Raw genomic sequence first — 18,577 nt, forward strand, 5'->3', positions numbered from 1 at the left:
AGGGAAAATGGGGGGGCACAGACGCCTAGCGATTGACTGGTCGAGGCCTCATGATCGACCAGTCGATCACGATCGATCTGTTGGTGACCATGGCTGTAGAAGGTGATAAGAGAGGGTGTGGGGCCCCTACTGAATGAAGGAGGTAACCTAGTGACAGATGATGTGGGAAAAGCTGAAGTACTCAATGCTTTCTTTGCCTCTGTCTTCACGGACAAGGTCAGCTCCCAGACTAATGTGCTAAGTGATGCAAGATGGGATGAAGATGGACAGCCCTTGGTGGGGAAAGAACAGGTTAGGAACTATTTAGAAAAGCTAAACGTACACAAATCCATGGGTCTGGACTTAATGCATCCAAGGGTACTGAGGGAGTTGGCAAATGTCACTGAGGAGCCTTTGGCCATTATCTTTGAAAAGTTGTGGAGATCGGGAGAGATCCTGGATTCTTGGAAAAAGTCAAATGTAGTGCCCATCTTCAAACAAGGGAAGAAGGACGATCCAGGGAACTATAGGCCAGTCAATCTTACCTTGGTTACTGGAAAAATCATGGAAGGGATCCTTAAGGAATCCATTTTGAGGCACTTGGAAGAGGGGAAAGTGATCAAGAATAGTCAGCATGGATTCACAAAGGGCAAGTTGTGCCTGACCAATCTGATTAGCTTCTATGATGAGGTAACTGGCTCTGTAGACATGGGAAAGTCAGTGGATGTGATATACCTTGACTTTAGCAAGGCTTTTGATATGGTCTCCCACAATATTCTTGCCAGCAAGTTAAGGGAATGTGGATTGGATAAATGGATGGTAAGATGGATAGAAAGCTGGCTAGAAGGTCAGGCCCAGCAGGTAGTGATCAAGGGCTCGATGTCAGGATGGTGGTTGGTTTCTAGCAGAGTGCCCCAAGGTTCGGTTCTAAGACCGTTTTTGTTCAATATCTTTATTAATAATCTGTATGAGGGGACGGATTGCACCCTCAGCACGTTTGCAGATGACACTAAGCTAGGGGGAGAGGTAGATACACTCGAGGGCAGAGATAGTCCAGAGTGACTTAGACAAATTGGAGGATTGGGCCACAAGAAATTTGATGAGATTCAACAAGGACAAGTGCAGAGTCCTGCACTTGGGACGGAAGAATCCCAAGCATTGTTGCAGGCTGGGGACTGAATGGCTAAGTAGCAGTTCAACAGAAAAGGACCTGGGGATTGCAGTGGATGAGAAGCTGGATATGAGACAACAGTGTGCCCTTGTAGCCAAGAAGGTTAATGGCATACTAGGTTGCATTAAGAGGAGCATTGCCAGCAGATCCAGAGATGTCATTATTCTCCTTTATTCAGCTCTGGTGAGGCCACCTCTGGAGTACTGTGTCCAGTTCTGGGCCCCCAATTACAGGAAGGATGTGGATGCATTGGCGAGGGTCCAGCGGAGGGCTACCAAAATGATTAGGGGGCTGGAGCATATGACATACGAGGAGAAGCTGAGGAAGTTGGATCTGTTTAGTCTGCAGAAGCAAAGAGTGAGGTTCCAAAGAGGATGGAGAAAGGCTGTTCTCAGTAGTGACGGATGGCAGAACAAGGAACAATGGTCTCAAGTTGCAGTGGGAGAGGTCTAGGTTGGATATTAGGAAAAACTATTTCACTAGGAGAGGGGTGAAGCACTGGAATGGGTTACCTAGGGAAGTAGTGGAGACTCCATCCCTAGAGATTTTTAAGTCTCAGCTTGACAAAGCCCTGGCTGGGTTGATTTAGTTGAGATTGATCCTGCCTAGGGCAGGGGACTGGACTTGATGACCTTCTGAGGTCTCTTCCAGATCTATGGTTCTATGATTCAAAGAACCATTGTTACTGCACAAGGTGAGTAACTTCCTCTTCTTTGAGTAGTGTCCTTAGTGGTGCTCCACTGTACATGACTCCTGAGCTGTATCCCTAATGGGAAGCTGGGACTTAGAAGTTGTCTATTGGATTACAATAGTGTGGAGCTGAAGCAGGAAGTTGGAAACAAACTCCTCGGTAATTATATAATGCTCTGGGAAAGTATGCACAGACTCCAAGGCTCCTGCCATACAGGTTTAGGAAATGGGGACATTCTTGAGGAAGGCAAAGCTGAGGAAACCAATCTCATTGAAAGTGTGGATTCTGGATGGAGATAATATATTGCAAACCCCTGATAGCAGTGTTTGCTATTGTTCAAGACCGATTTGCAGAATGCGATGATATCATTGTACTATTCAACCTTTATATAGTGGAAAGGAAAATCTTAGGAGATTAAAAGGCCTTTGTTCTGTCCAGGTCAAAGGCCAAGGCTCTCCTAATGTCTAAGGTATGCAGTATAGCCTCCCTGTTGCTGCCATGAGGTTTAGGGTAATAAGTTGGGAGGTAAATCAATTCTGTGAAAAGGTGAGGTCACATTGGGGACTTCAGATGCAGTCTGTAATTAACCTTGACCCAAAAGAATACTGTATAAGAAGGGGGGTGCCATTAGTGCTGCTGTCTCCCCTATTCTCCTTGCTGAGGTGATGGCCACCAGGATCGCTGTTTTCATAGGCAGATAAAGAAGTTACTCTGTGCACTAACGATGGTTCTTTGAGATGTGCATTCCCATAGTTGCTCCAGTGTTGGTGTTGGGTTCATCTGTGCCACAGATCAGAGACTTTTACAGCAGTATCCAGTCGGGCTGCACATGTGTGAGAGGCGCATGGTGTTCCTGCCTTTGAAGTTAGTGCGCACAGCCCAACTCTCCTCTGTTTTTTCTTTGATACCCTCCTGGCAATTTGTTAATGCCCGAAGAAGTGGGGAGGAGGGCAGGTAGTGGAGCACCCATAGGGACATACTTCTTGAAGAACCATCATTACTACACAGAGTGAATAACTTCTCGTTCTCCTTCCCTGTGATGTCCCCGTGGGTACTCCACTGTTGGTGACTGTGTAGCAGTGACCAGTTAGATAGTAGGTGGGCTTCCGCTAGTTATTGCAGGCCATGAAGAGGACCGGAGTAGCTAGTATGGTTGTTGAGGATGGTGGAATTTCATAGTGTTTCACGAATGTGTGGGTAGACAACCATGTGGCTGCTCGATGTATCTCATGCAGTGAAAATCCCCTGAGGAAGGCAGTTGACATTGCCATCTATAATGGACAGGAGGAGTGCGGACCAGCACCCAGTGACTAAGGGGTTAAATTCAGGTATCTAGCAAAGGTGTTGGCCAGGGGGCTGGGAGAAGCAATCTAGATAGAGGATTGAAATTTTAATTGAGTATAGATTCCTTGCCTGCTTTCTTTGTTTGAGAGAGATAACCCAGGAGTTGAGACACATCGAATGATTTAAACCTAGGCAGGACTACCATGCCTCCAAGGAATTGGAGATTGGGGGAAAAAGTAAAAGAGGAGATTGGAAAAAAGTAAAAGGGGAAAAAAGTGAATTTAGTTGTGTTCAGGATATTTTCTCTTTATATTGTGATTTGGTTTGAATTGCTCTGTGTGAATCTATGCCTCCCCTCCCACTTTACCATCTAAGCTTTGTTTCCAGAGGCTTTTCTCTGTGTTTTAATTTGCTTTCGTTAGTTACTCTGTGACATCTAGCAACTAAGTATGCTTTATCAAGTTTATCTTTTGTTTTGTAATAAAATCACTTTTTTAAAGATAATGATTTGATTCTTGTGTCCTGGAAGGTCTGTCTGTGTGTGTATCTGCATGCCTCTGACTGAGGGATCAGCTACCAGAAACTGCAGCTTGTTTTTCTTTTTTCAAACTTTTTTGGGGAAAAAGAGCTTGGGGTACCCCTGGGGGTGGGTTCACGTTTTCACCCCTGGTTTTAGGGATAAAAAAACCACATGATGTTTGGTTTTTTGTTTGTTTTTCAGAGCCAGGGAATCTGTGACTCTGGAAAGTTTTGGTAACCAGTGCCTGTAGAGACAAGGTTTTTAAGCTTTCTTGCGGGCCCTCACCTTCTGCACTAGGAGTGCCAGAGTGGGGAACAGCCCTGACGTCATTGCTTTGGGAGTCATCGGTATCACTCTGTTCTGGAGTGAGTAGCAGGTGGGTAATACAGGATGTTATCAATTTTTATATGTGCTAGGAAGAAAGTGGTTTTCTCTTGGATTTTTCAGCTAGAGATACAAGCAGTCTCTTTGATAGTCAAAAAGACTACATACTGTTTAAGTAGAAGACATGGCTTTTCTCATGTCTAGAGTGTGCAATATGGCTTTGTCGCTGGAGCAATGCAGTTTTGGGTAGAAAGTGGGAAGGACTATTGGTTAATAGATATGAAATTCAGAACAAACTTTGGGTAAAAAGAAGGGATGGAGTTGTAGGATAACTTTGTGAAATGTCATGTATGACAGTGAGGCCATGAGATGTGCGAGTTCACTAACATTCCTTGCAGACATGATTGCCAGCAGGAACAGCATTCTCATGATATGAGAGGTAAGTGATGAAGTTGTCATTGGCTTGAAGGGTGGTTTTGTGGAGAGTGAAGGAACAGTTCTAAATCCCATGTGGGAGGTATGGGTGTACGTAGTAGGTGAAGGTTCTGTAGTCCCTTCCAAAACCTCTTAGAGATGGGGTGGGCAAATATGAAGACTCCATCTATCAGGTGATGAAAAGCTGTAATCGCAGCCAGGTGAACTCGGAGTGATGAAAGAGATAAATTTTGTTGTTTCAGGTGCATGATATATTCCAGGATGAAATGGAGAGGAGCCGTAGGTGGTTGGACTCCCTTCTGGGTGCACCACTGTAAATCTTTGCCATTTGTACAGGTAAGTACTACGTGTAGTTTGTCTTCTGCTATGTAGTAGTATAGTTCTTTCTTGTTGCAAGCACTGTTGCTCTGCTTCGGAGAATCAAATAGGTACCAAGACATCAGGTGCAGTGTTTGCAGCTGGGGATGAACTATCACACCGTTGCTCTGGGAGAGGAGATCCGGCCAGGTCAGAAGTAGGCAGGGAGGTCGTAGAGACAGTTGATAAAGACTTGGAAACCATGTCTGCTGAGGCCAAGCTGGGGCTATTAGAATTACATGGGCTCTGTCTGTCTGTCTATCTTCTGGAGAACTGGGGATCAGAGGGATAGGAAGAAAGGCATATAACAGGTGAATATTCCAGGGAAGAGTGCTGCATCTCCCAAAGAGTTGTGCCCTATGCTCGCTCTCAAACAGCATTGGAGGCATTTGTAATTTTGACTGGTTGCAAAGAGGACTGTCATCACCCCCAGCATTGGAATAAATTATGGGTGACCTGACTGTGCAGTTCCCATTCATGCCCTCAGACAGTGACAGCTGAGGGTATCAGCCATGATATTCTTGACTCCAGGTAGGTATGCTGCCGTGATATGCCAATTCCAGAGCTGAATTGCCTGTGCACATAGCGAAGGGGATCTGGCGCCCCCTTGGTGGTTTATGTAGAACATCATAGTCATATTGTCAGTGAGGATATGCACCGAAGAACCCTGAACTGTATGGGAGGAAGTGTTTGCATGCACTGTGAACTGCTTGAAGCTTGAGCAGATTGATATGCAGCCTAGTTTCATTAATGGACCACTTCCCTTTTACATATTATTGCTGGAAGTGGGTACCGCTACCTAGAAGTGAGGCATCCGTAGTGATTTGTTTGGATGGTTGATCTCGGTGGAAGGAAACCCCACTGGAGAGATCTTGTGCTTGTGTCCACCATTGTAAGAAGGTAAGGACTTTCAAAGGAGGCAAAACATGCCGGTGGACATGGTGTTTGGTTGCACTGAGGCAATCTAGTGTTGGAAACATCAAAAGCACACTCTGGCATGTGGGACAACATATGTGGTAACGCCATATGCCCCATGAATCTGAGACAAGTTAGAAAGGAAATGGTTAGGCTGGTGGTCATGTTTGTGATGAGTCCTTTTATAGCATCGAAACATTGATTGGGGAGATAGGCATGTGCTATCGTAGAATCTATGTGAGCCGCTATAAACTCTAGGGATTGTGTAGAGTGGATTTTTGCTCATTGATAATGAACCCTAGAGACTGAAGGAAGGCCTTTGTGAATCTGATCATGTCCCTTGTGGCCTTGTTAGCTGTATGGATATTAGAAATCAAAATGGAGTCTGTGATTGAGAAAGAATTCAAGATGGAACCCAAGTAACTTTGCCGCCAAAACACCACCTTTGCACACAGCACGTGGCTATGCTCACGGCACCATCAAGCTGCACACGGCACTGAATCTGCACAAGGACCCAAAGTTTTGCACTGGTTACGCTTTGCCTTTTGCACTCGGGACCTTCAGTGTTTTCCCGCCTTGGGCTCTATATAATCTGGATTCGTGAGGAGGTCGGGTCAGCAGTTTCCTGTTGCACCCTGGAGGAGAATCGTTCTGTCGTCTGGAGACTGTGGTGAAGGCTGGGACCAGTCCAATGACAGACCAGACCTAACTCCACTGTCACCAACAGGGTGCTCCGGTCCACAGCTGTGGCAATTGCTCAACATTGTGAACCTCAGCTACCTGCTCCCCACACCATCGGGTTGTGCCACCACAGAGCCTTGTTCTCCGTTTGCTTGCTGTGGTGAAGGCCCTCTGCAGCACCGGGAACTGTTCTGCTTGCCGTCCATGAACAGTATAGTGGTCAGTTGCAAAAGTAGGGACTAAGCAAAGAACTGAACTGTTCCTCCATACCATCGCTAACATATCGGAGTTCAGGACGCCTCAGTGTTCTCCCCTGAACCTAACAGCAGCTAAAGGGTAGAAGGTCCTGAGCTTCAAAACCACCAGAGCCTCTGACAGAATGAGTATAGACTGTTTAATTTACTTATTCTATCTTCTACTATGTTAATTTGTTCAGTGTTTGTAATCCATGATTTTAATTTACCTGTTACCTGTTGTACTTTACAATATATTCTTAAATTTGACATTCATGTCTGTGCTTCATTTAGAAGCTGAGAAATCAGCTGGTGATTAGATACAGGAGTTTCCAGTGCGGACCACCTTCTGGGACAAAAGCATCTAACATCATTTAAGATCAGGCCCATTAAATTTAGCTTGCTAGTGCGCCTTTGCTAGTAACAGTCTGTTGGGAGGGACCTCGAATGAGACAATCGTCCAAATAAGGCAAGATTGTGATGCCTTTTTGTCAGAGATATGTCACTACAACTGCCAAGGTCTTGGAGAAGACTCTGGGGTAGAGGAGAGTCCGAATGGAAGGACTCTATATTGAAAATAGTCTGTTGCTACTGTAAGGAGTAGAAAACATCTCTGTATGGGATGTAGCATGATATGAATGTATGCATCTTGGAGGTTGAGGACTGCAAACCAGTCCTCTCTCCCCCTGTCCTATGCAGGAATAATCATGGTGAGTGTAACCATTTTGAAACACTGCTTGCGTAGGTATCTGTTCAGTTGACAGAGGTGTTCTCCCCGTTCTCTTTTCAGTAAGAAACTAGTTTGAGCAAAAACCTCTCTCTTGGTATTGTTTGGGGACCCGTTTTACAGCTTCTGTGTTGAGAAGGTGTTAGACTTCTTAGCAAAGCATAGGTTTTGTGAGAAGGGTCCCTGAAAAGAGAGGGAGAAGGTGGGCAGGTTGGGGGAATCGATATGAAAGGGATAGAGTAGCCATAGCTGATGATTTCTAAAACCCACCGATCTGTGGTGATTGCGGCCCGTTGGTTTTAAAAAGGGCGCAAGTAGTGGTGGAAGATGTTGGACTCACCTGGCATTCGTGTGGAGGGGAGGTTGGGTAACAATGATCAAATTCTCAAATTTGCTGTGTAGAGTCATGGAAAAGTGTGTGTTTGAGGCTCTTCTCCATTGGTTTCATGGTCGGAAGCGGCTTTGGTCAAATGGTTTTTCCGGAAAACTGTTCCGGAGAAGGGCCAGTGTAGACAGCACAGTCGTGTTTGCTGCAAAAAATCCCCGACTGCGAAAATGACGATCGGGGCTTTTTTGTGGAAAAGCGCGTTTAGATTGGCCCCGGACGCTTTTCTGGAAAAAGTGCTTTTCCGGAAAAGCATCCTGCCAATCTAGACACACTTTTCCGAAACTGCTTTTAACAGAAAACTTTTCCGTTAAAAGCATTTCCGGAAAATCATGCCAGTGTAGACATAGCCACGGAGTGGGGAATACTTTGTGGGTTTAAAATGTGTGAATGAGAGGCATCCAGGGTGTTACCCTCAACGTTTTGATGTGCAACTGTTAAACAATGTCTTTTGTCCTTAAGTCTGAGCAGCGGTTGGTAGGGAGTGGCCTCAATTCTTTACAAAAGAATAGGAAAGCAGGGGCCTGGGTCTTTTGGCTAGGCTGCACCTGAAGGAAGGAGCCGAAGACCCCAGAGTGGGGAGACAGTCCTAGTTTGCAGGGGCAGCTGGAAAAGAGGTTTTAGGGTGAGTTTGAAAATGTTTGTGCTGAGGTTTCAGTTTAGAATTAGCCAAGCGTTCTTGTTTCTTATGATTTGTAGCCTACTTTGCTCTGCCTGTTCTCACTTATTACCACTTAAATACTACTGCTTGTGCTTAATAAAATCACTTTTATTTTCTATCAAACCCAGTGTAAATAATTGTTACCTAGAGGGGCAACCAGTGTGTACATTTTATTGCTAAAGGGAGCTTACCCAGGTAATTTATTGGGGGGGTTTGATCCCATTTGAGGAGTGGTATCCCAGGAAGCTGGGCCCAAAACTGCACTCTCCTTGGACCACAAGAGGTTCAGTGTCTGTACTGCTTCTCGGGGCGGGGTAGGGATCTCAGCCCGTGGCCTCAGCTCTGGGAGACCAGTGGAGCTGGCCCAGCAGGACCGGGTGGTGAGAAGCCCCAGAGAGTAAGAAGGTGAGTGGCAGTGGCTGTGTCAGCACTCCGGGAGGCACCCCCAAGCAGTCATTTGAGGTATCAAGAAATTTTATCTCTGCGTCCCATCCTGCGGTGACATGTACCCAGCCCATATGAGGATGCATGAAATCCCCCACTATTTTTTTTTGATAGCCTCTCTAATCTTCCTTAGCATTTCATAGTCACTATCACTGTCCTGATCAGGTGGTTGATAATATATCCCTACTGTTATATTCTTATTATTAAAACATAGAATTATTCTCCATAGAGATTCTATGGAATATTTGATTCATTTAAGATTTTTACTTCATTTGATTCCACATTTTTCCCACATACAGTGCCATTCCCCAACCAGCACAACCTGTCCTGTCTTTCTGATATATTTTGTACCCTGGTATGACTGTGTCCCATTGATTGTCCTCATTCCACCAAGTTTCTATGATGCCTATTACAGGCAGTCCCCGGGTTACGTACAAGATAGGGACTGTAGGTTTGTTCTTAAGTTGAATTTGTATGTAAGTCGGAACTGATACATATTTTAGGGGAAACTCTAGCCAAACATTTCTCCAGAGCTCAGTTTTATTCTCCCACACCTCACTTCCCTCAGTCCTTTATTCTCAAGCTGAGGTATCTGCTGAGAAAAGCCGCTCCGCGTCTCCCTGGTCTGCTGGGGGTGGGGTGCTAGCTTTGCGTCTCCCTGGTCTGCTGGGGGGAAACAGCTAGTGCGGGGTTGCCTCACCCCGTTTGTAAGTAGGGATCCGATGTAAGTCGGATCCATGTAACCCGGGGACTGCCTGTATATCAATCTCCTCCTTTAATACAAGGCACTCTAATTCACTCATCTTATTAGCTAGACTTCTAGCATTTGTATATAAGCACTTTAAAAAATTGTCACTTTTTATCTCTCTTCCATTTCCTGGTGTGTTAGACTCTGTTTCATTTGATTGTTTCTCATCTGATGTTACCCATATTTTAATATCTTCCATCCTCCTCTTCTTAGTAGACTATATCAAATCTCTATTAATAGATCCTCCCCTAAAAGATGTCTCTGTCTAATCCATGTGCTCCTTTTCACCTGTCAGCCCTTAGTTAAAAAACTGCTCTACGACCTTTTACAGTCTGAGAGGAGAAACTCCACACAGAGAAAAACATAACTGAATATGCTCTGTAGATGAGGGAACAGATAGCTCGGGTCACCCTGATTGTACAGGAACATCTGGAAAAGGCATGGGAGACCCCGCAAGTTCATTACAATCACCAGGCAAAAGTTTGGCAGTTTCAGCCAGTGGATTGGGTGACGGTGTTATACCCGCAGCAGAAAGCAAACTTTTGGCCCAATGGCAAGGGCTCTAGAAAGTGGTTGAATCTGTGAAGGAAATAAATTACAAAGTGCAGCAGCCTGGATTTCAAAATGAAGAGCAGATTTACCATGTGCAGTGGTTGAGAGGGAATGCCTCACCATGAAATGGGCTATGAAGATGCTTTGGTACTACCTACAGAACCAAAGATTTACCCTCATGACCAACCAGGCACCCTTTCAGTGGATGCAACAAAGAGGAAAATGCAAGGTTAACTAGATGGTTTCTATCCCTGCAACCCTTCCAATTCACTATACAACACTGGGTCGGAGGCTGCCATGGCAATGCAGATGGTCTGTCATGAGTACATTGTACAATGACCCAACTTGCCCAACCCAATGGTGTTGAACAGGGGAGGAAGGGATATGTGCCCCTTCTCTACCTCTGCTCACTCCAGCTTCCATCCCTCCCCCATCCTCCCTCACTTTCACCAGGCAGGGGTAGTGGGTTGGGGTGCAGGCTCTGGTCTTGGATTAAGAGATTTGGAGTATAAGAGGGGCTCTGAGCTGAGCTTGGGGCAGGCAGTTAGGATACCAGAGAGGGTTCTAGGTGCAGGCTCTGGGAGGGTGTTTGGGTGCAAGGGTGCTCGGGGCTAAGGCAGGGGCCTCAGGTACAGGAGAGGGTTCATCACTGGGGTATGGTTTCAGGATATGGGCTCTGACTAGGCACTGCTCTCTCAGGTGGCTCTTGGGTGGTGGTGCAATGGGGCTAAGGCAGGTTCACCCCTGCTCTGGCCCTTCACCACTCCCAAAAGCATCCAGCAGACTCAATCCCAAGTCCTATTGTGCCCCCTCTCTGCTCTGTGGAGATAGGATACAGGGTGGGAGATGGGGCACCTTGACATAAACACCCCTCCTGTCCTTGCCCTGCCCTGCCCAGCAAGCAGGAGGCTCCTAGGCACAGGGGGAGGCAGCTCCAAGGCAAAGGGCAGGAAATGTGCAGCAGTAGGGGGAGGGGCAGCTAAGGTGCCAGCACTTGATAGCCCCTTGGCCAAACCAGTCAAGATAATGTCAGAGGTTCCAAGATCTACCAGTAGATCCCGACCTACTGGTTGATGACCACTGATCTATAGATTATTGGATGCAGTTCAGTGTGGTCCAAAGCCTGCATGGCTGGTCAAAACTCAAAGGGTAGCTTGTTAGATTAGTAATAATGTGCTTATGTGAAATGGCAAATGAGGTCCAGATATTTTCTGTTCCCTGACCAGATCCAAAGACGTGAAACAATCCTGTATGTTCCACAGTGGTTTTTGTGATTTCAGGCATTGTTGAGGCATGTTACTCATTATCTGCTGGATAAGAAGTTCAGGGTATCCTTTAAGTTCTCGTGCTGTAAGACTTGTCAGAAAGTGGAGGTTAAATGTTGGCTATTAGCAGGGCTTGACAAACGGCGGCGAAAACCGCTCGCCAGCCCCGTACTGTGCATGCGCAAGAGCCACATTGCACATGCGCATGCCGTGAATGAATGGGGCGCGTGGCTGAAATCTACTCGCCACAGGCGAGTAGATTGTATAGTTTGTCGAGCCCTGGCTATTAGAAAGCAAAGGCAGAGGTGTTTAATTTTTGTGATTATAGATTAAAAAAACCTTTGATGGCAGCTGTAACACTTTCATCACAACAATATAAGTTTTCCTTAGGAACTGTCTTCATTTTCTAACTATGAGTTTGTTCAGTTTTATTAGGAAAACATTACAGAACACAGGAGACTAAGGATTGTGAAACCAATGACGGTGGTGGTTTAGAAGGAACTGAGGTAACGGCCGCTGGCATGTGCTCAACTGTCATCTGGGCTGATTGCACAATAGTGTGGCACATGCTGGCAGCTGGGAGACTGCTAATGAAAATGACCGATCTGGTGCACAGCGGTGCTAACACACCTAAGTGGAGCACCCACGGGGACCCTCGAAGAAGAAACCAGATTTACTTTTCTGGGATTCCAGAGTTAGTGGATTTTATGGACTCAGGCTCTGGGGTAGGGACAAAAATGAGGGGTTCTGTGTGTGAGGATGGGCTGCCAGTGAGTGGGATAGGGATGAGAGTGCAGGATCCAGGGAGGGAGATGGGGTGCGGAAGAGGAAAGGTTGCAAGGTCTTGGTGGGAGGTAGGGTACAGAAGGAGGCTGGATGCAGAATGTCTGGCCAGGTGGAGGGAGCAGAAGCCGGCTGGGAGTGGGATGTCTGGCCAAGAGGGAGGGTGCAGGAGCAAGAGAAGGTGTCGGAGCAAGCTGAGTGTGCAGGGTCTTGGCAGGGTGAGGGGAGCGAGTGAGAGGGATTAGGGTGCAAGAGTCTGGGCATAAGGGGGGCACTTACCTGGCTTCATGCCCCTTTGCAGCATGGGAAGCTTCTGGGCAGAGCGCTGCCATTCCCCCAGCGAGGTGGGAAGGAGCCTCAGGCCCCCCTCCCCATGTAGCAGGACACCCGCACACCAACTCCAGCTTCCTGCGCGGAGGCACGGAGTGGGAGGAAGAAAACCCTGACCCCACCAAAGCAGATTGCAGAGAGCGAGCGGCTCCATGTGCTGCTATTCCTGCAGTGGGCGACAGAGAGTGGCAGTGCACCTAGCACACCTGCTGAGCCCAAGTGCTCCCCAAGGGGGTCACAGTGCCCCAGCTGGGCTCTGCATGGCCCCTGCCGGGGTGTAGGCAACAGCTCAAAAGCACAGAAGTCTGGCTGCAGCTCCTGGGCGCCTTTTGCCATGGACTTGCCTGGTACCCCCCTCCCTGGCAGCAGCAGTGACGGTGGCCACTGTAACAAAGGAAGAAGTAACATGGCCAGACGGGGGCCCTGTATGACAGAGTCAGTCCCATGGGGGGGAGGAGGGATGGGAGGAGAGGGCTGCATGGTGTATGTTGGTGGTGCAGGGGTTGGTGGGGGCTCGCCAGGTGACGTGCTGGAACGCGGGAAACTCCAGAAGGTACCTCAGTTGCCTGCAGGCAAAGCGCCAAGGCAAGGAGCCACCTTCATGCTCTGTGAGAGGTGTGGGGAGAGGGGAGGAGGAGTGTTGCTGCTGCACCATGCTAGGGGGTGAGTGTTTGCAAACTCTGCCAGCTGTTGGAAGGGAAATAAATGGCAGTACACTGAGCTATTTCTAGCTTGCTGCTTCTCCAAAAGGGCTTTTCAGGACATTTGATGGGGACACCGGGACAAAGCATTTAAATTTAGCACTGTCCTGGATTTTCTGTGATGTAAGGTCGGTATACATATTCTTCTTCTTACTACTTAAACCTTATACTCTGAGTGGAGCATAGGTCATCTACAAGTCTCTTTCACTTCACTCTGTCTTGAGATAAAACTTCTAGTTGACTCCAGGAGTACCGAAGTTGTTGTCCTTCAGTCTCAGTAGATCTTTTCTACGTTGTCTGAGGTTTTCCTCTTTTGCGGGTTCCATGTGAGAGTTTAACGGACTATGCCAGATGATGGTTTTCTGAGAGTGTGGCCTAGCCATTCCCACTGTCTTCTCTTGATTTGAACAGCAAGTGGTTCTTTTCCTGCTCTGTTCCAAAGCTCCTCATTTGTGACAAAGTCTTACCATTTGATGTAAGGATGCATCTCAGGCATCTGTTTATGAATGTCTGTAGCTTGTGATTTTGAAGATTTTCAGTATGTCAAGTCTCACATCCATACAAGAGCACACTCTGCACATTTGTGTTGAAGATTCGCATTTTCGTCTTCGCAGATATTATTTGTGAACTCCATATGGGACAAAGAGTCTTGAATGCAGCTGTTGCTTTTCCTGTCCTAGCACTGATATCCTTATCTGTTCCTCTGACTCTGCCCGTAATACTCCCCAAGTAGATGAACTGCTCCGCATCTTCCAGGTCATCCCCTCCCAGTGTGATGGTGGTGTTGTTGGACTGGTTGATCCTCATTGTCTTGGTCTTTCCCTTGTTAATGCTTAGTCCAGTCATTGAGGCAGTGTTGTCTAGTGTTGAGACCTTTTCTTCCATGCTTTCGTGTTGGTGTGAAAGGAGCGTGACATTGTCAGCAAATCAAAGCCCTCTAGCTGTTTAAAAAATAATTAACAGCATATACATAACTCCTATTTATTAGAAAAGCACCTAGCATAATTTTGAATTCTGTAAAAATAATATTGTTTTCTTAACATACAGAAACAAAAATTACCTCTGTAACTTTCATAAAGATCATTTTGAATTTAAAAACAGCACTTTTCATTAAAATAATCAAATCTAATTGGCAGATTTACTGAAACATAAATTAATCTATGATGTATGCTTTTTTCACATTTTACCTAAGTAAGTTCATAAATGTTTATAACAAAGCTCATATCATAATATAGTTCAGCAAATAATCACCAAATTGTCACAATAGAAGTTAAAAATAAAACCATTAAAGTATGTGCGTCTAATGGGCACATCTGTTTTTCTTTCCAAAAGAATCAAAGGGAAGAATCTTCTCCCTTCTCATTTTTTTGCCATGATCTGTGTATTTAGGGTGTGAATGTGTTCATCCGGGTTAATGATGTATGTTAATATAACCAAACAAACTATTTCTGGTTTCCATTCCAAGAGGCATGGTGCACCCCACTGTGATGGGGTGGTCACAGATGACCCCTTGGGGGTATTCCCAGGGTGCTGACAAGGCCACTGCCACCCTCCATTTTGCTCTCTGGGGCTTCTCACCACCCTATGCTGCTGGGCCAGCTCCCTGGTCTCCCCTACCCAAGGTACAGAGATGAGAATCATAGCTTCCCCACCCCCCTCCAAGAATCAAGGCAGTCATTGAATCTCTTAAAGTCCAAGGAAAATGCAGTTTTGGGCCCAGCTTCCTGGAATATCACTCCCCAAAGAGGATCAAACCCTCAAATGAGTTATTTAGGTAGGCTCCCTTTAACAACAAAAGGGGGAATGTACACACTGATTGCCCCCCCAAGTAATAATTATTTACTCTGGGTTTGATAGAAAATAAGAATGACACATATACCATAATAAGATAAACATATCCAGCAGATTAAGACATGAAGATTGATAGGTTGATAGGTTACATGAAGCAATTTGTCCCAAGCATCTTTGAGTTATGTATATTTTTGTTCATAAGTCCTTTTCATAAAGCATGGCGGGGGAAAGGAGGGAAGGGAGAAGCAAGGGACTGTGACACCCACAACTAAGTCTGATTTCTGAGAGAGCTGAGGACAGTGAATACTTTCCAAGAGATGCTCGATACTTCCTATGATCACACACTTATCTTCCAAGTTGTATTGTGCATAGCCTTTATGATTGGGGCCCCACTTGCATCAGACTCCATTAGCATGGATGCAGCTATCTACTCTAGGGAGCCATGATGCACAACTGAAGTCTAAGTCTTTGAGCAGTGTTCATATTGATTGCTATACAAATGGCTATATGAATTAATTTAGTTATCCCAGCACTGATTTTGTTTTATAAAAGGAGGGAAGGGATAAAGTTTATGTATTCAGCTCATAGAACAAACACAGAACAGGTTACTAAGTTGCATCTATAATGTGTTAGTTGAGATATCTCCCATCTTAGGGGGCCAAATTTGTTTCAGAGATAATAGTTAAAATTATCAAAGGTTTACATTTTTCCTTTCTGATACTACTTTATATTGAATAGAGAGCTTCATATTTATTTTTTCCTTACATACATATTCTCTATTATGTTACTTTTGTAGTTTAAAATGTAAATAATTATTTCTCTTACCTAGTCCTGTTTCTTTCATGACCACATTCATGCTCAGATTTTGACCCTCTTTTTTTGAAAGATTTTTTTTGTTTTCTGGTACACATAGTAGTTTCTCTTTCAAATGGAAAGGCCTTTCGGAAGTTGAAGCCCACATTGTTTGACTTTCAACTTGATTTATTCTCAACCAAGGACTAAGATCCGAAAAACTTAAGTTTACTGGAGCTTTCTCAGTTTTTTTATCTGAAGTTGCGAGATCAAAGGATGACCTTCCACTTCTAGTTACTAAATCTCCAGATGTCCTTATGAGTGAAGAACATGATTCTTCTAGGCGATCATCAGCAATTTTCTCTCCTGGAACTGGACTATTTAATAACTCTCTTTTTTCTCTTAGCAGTGTATTCTCCTTTGGGTTATCATTAATCACAAGGCCATCCTTTATTTTGGGTATCTGAAAAGCATTTACATAAACTTTTCCATGGGGCATTTGTTTATCAGTGGTAATTTTGTTTCTAACTGTTTGTTTTTGAGGAATAGTCTGAGAAATGCATATATTTTCAGTCTTCAGAGGCAAAATAACATCTGTGCATACATACGTATTTATATTGCTTTCTGTCTGTCCAGAAATGTCCTGCTCACTTTGCATGCTATGCATATCATTCAGATGTATCCATTTATCTGTTTTTTCAGTACTTGAACTGATATTCTCTAACTGAGATATACTAGTGTTATTTTCTTTAGTATTGTCAGTATTCACACTTTCATTACTACAGAAAGTAGTAGGCAGAACTGGAGGACCACTATTACAAGTACTGTTCAGTGCACAGTTTCCATTAGTATTTCTTGCAGTGTCACTGTTGTGTTTCTCTTGAATATCTATATGAATCTCCTTAAATAGAAATATACCAGAGAATATGCTGCTGGTGCTTTGATTTAACAGATGGACTTGTTCTGTTTTTCCATGTTTATTATCTAAAGTGTCATTAGACTCCTGTAAGTCACATTTCTGAAACTTTGCATGATTACTCTCTGTAACTTGAGACAGGATGGCAATATTAAATTCAGTCTTGGTTTGGTTGTTGTCTGCAGTTTTTTCAGTTCCAGGACTGTCTTCTATGCAAATAACTTGTCTAGAGTCTTTGCTGGGTGCTTCATTTATAAAGATGCCTTTGCCATCCTCCGTGGCATCTGACTTATCACTTGCATTATAAATGAATTTATCTGAAGCATTGAAAAATGAATGCTTGCTGGAATCTCTCTGTGGACCTGCATCCATACTGCAGACATCAAGTTCTTCAGTATTGTCAAGGAGCATCTTTCTTGTGTTTGCTGGGAGTTTTATCAATGCACAAGATCTGTCCTGTAGCTTTAGTTCTGCACTTGCATAATTTATTTCTGAGATTATTTGACCTGTTTTTCCTATCTTTTTGCACTCAGCAACACACAGTTCTGTAGTCTGTTCGTGAGTAATTAAATCAATATCTGTGCATAATGTTTTGGCTGGAGAAGCCTCCTTTTGCTTTTCTTTACAGGGGCTAGCAACATGAACTTCATCCTTATTGTTTTTAGGAAGCTGTAAATCTATTAAAATGAAAAATAATATAATTCATGACAAAAATATCTGAAACTTAATTATTTTTTGTTGCTAAATGCAATTCACAAATATTTATTATATTTTCATTAATGTTCATTGTCTTCATATGTGAAATAGTTACAATTTTTCTAAATATCAGAATGTTCCCAGAGGCAAATATTGTATTTATGCAATTTACAAAATATTTATAATGTTCAAACAGAAAACAATATATAGGTTGAACCTCTCTAGTTCAACACTCTCTGGTCTAGCAACGTCTGTTGTCCAATATGATTAGTTAGCCAGATGTCCACTTATCATGGGTGTGATCAAGTTTCCCACGATTCCATGAAGTTTATTTACAGCCACCAGTCCTGGCTCTCAGTGTTCTTCACTGTTATTTTACTCTAATTTACCCCAAATGTCTTCCAAGAGCCAGTAAGCAGTAGAAGTGTTGGTAATACTGCTAGATACCCTTCTGGGGCAGCCATTAATGGATTTAAAAGTGGCTATCCTCTTACAAAGTAATTCTAGGAACCAACTGGAGAGAGAGACACTGGAACTAGCCTTCGGATGCAAATTCGACACATTTAGTCAGACGTTTCTTGGATGCGCCGTTATATTCAATGCCCAAATAATATCATAAGCTAAGCATCAGGCACATACAGCCCACTCTATTAGCCTCATTTAGCAAGGACACTTTAATTGACACTTCCCCCCTCCCACCTCCCCTCTTTTTCTGCTATTTATTTGTACATTTGGACCCTTTGCTCCATTCATCTGAAGAAGTGGGTTGTGCCCAGTGTTTCCTCTAAGCTGCGCATCAGCACAGCTTCACAGGTGATTAATCAGCCCCTCCTGGTCAGAAGCTCGGCTGTGAGGCTGTGCTGCCACGCAGCTTAGGATGCATCTACAATGCACCATTTTTCTGGGATAACGGCCATTATTCTGGAAAAAGAATACTAGCATCCACACTGCTACTGCGTTATTTTGAAAGAAAGTTGAAATAACAGATGGCTTTTTCCAACACTCATTCCACGAGGAATAAGGCCTCAAGGAAAAAGTCCTTAAGGAGTTTTGTCGAAAAAAGAGGCCTCCAGGAAATCCCACAGGTGCCCTACTGACTACTCCGTTCACACCCATCAGAATTCTATAGTTCCCATTCCCCTGGAGCTCTTAAAGCTGCAGACACAGGGGACAGGGCTTGTGGTAGAAAGCTGGCC

The 18,577-nt window shown here is 44.6% G+C and overlaps 1 protein-coding gene across 1 annotated transcript in view; it reads right to left on the reverse strand.

Annotated features, from left to right (window-relative positions):
* Positions 1-18,577, reverse strand: part of CCDC73 (coiled-coil domain containing 73) — a 204,963-nt gene that overhangs the window by 20,610 nt on the left and 165,776 nt on the right. Inside the window, exon 15 of the mRNA XM_089778828.1 lies at positions 15,803-17,362. Within this exon, the coding sequence (XP_089634954.1) occupies positions 15,803-17,362 (1,560 nt within the window). The remainder of the gene's footprint in view (positions 1-15,802; positions 17,363-18,577) is intronic.

Source organism: Pelodiscus sinensis, chromosome 5 (assembly GCF_052426305.1).
Source record: "Pelodiscus sinensis isolate ZL-2025 chromosome 5, ASM5242630v1, whole genome shotgun sequence".
Lineage (NCBI taxonomy): Eukaryota > Metazoa > Chordata > Testudines > Trionychidae > Pelodiscus > Pelodiscus sinensis.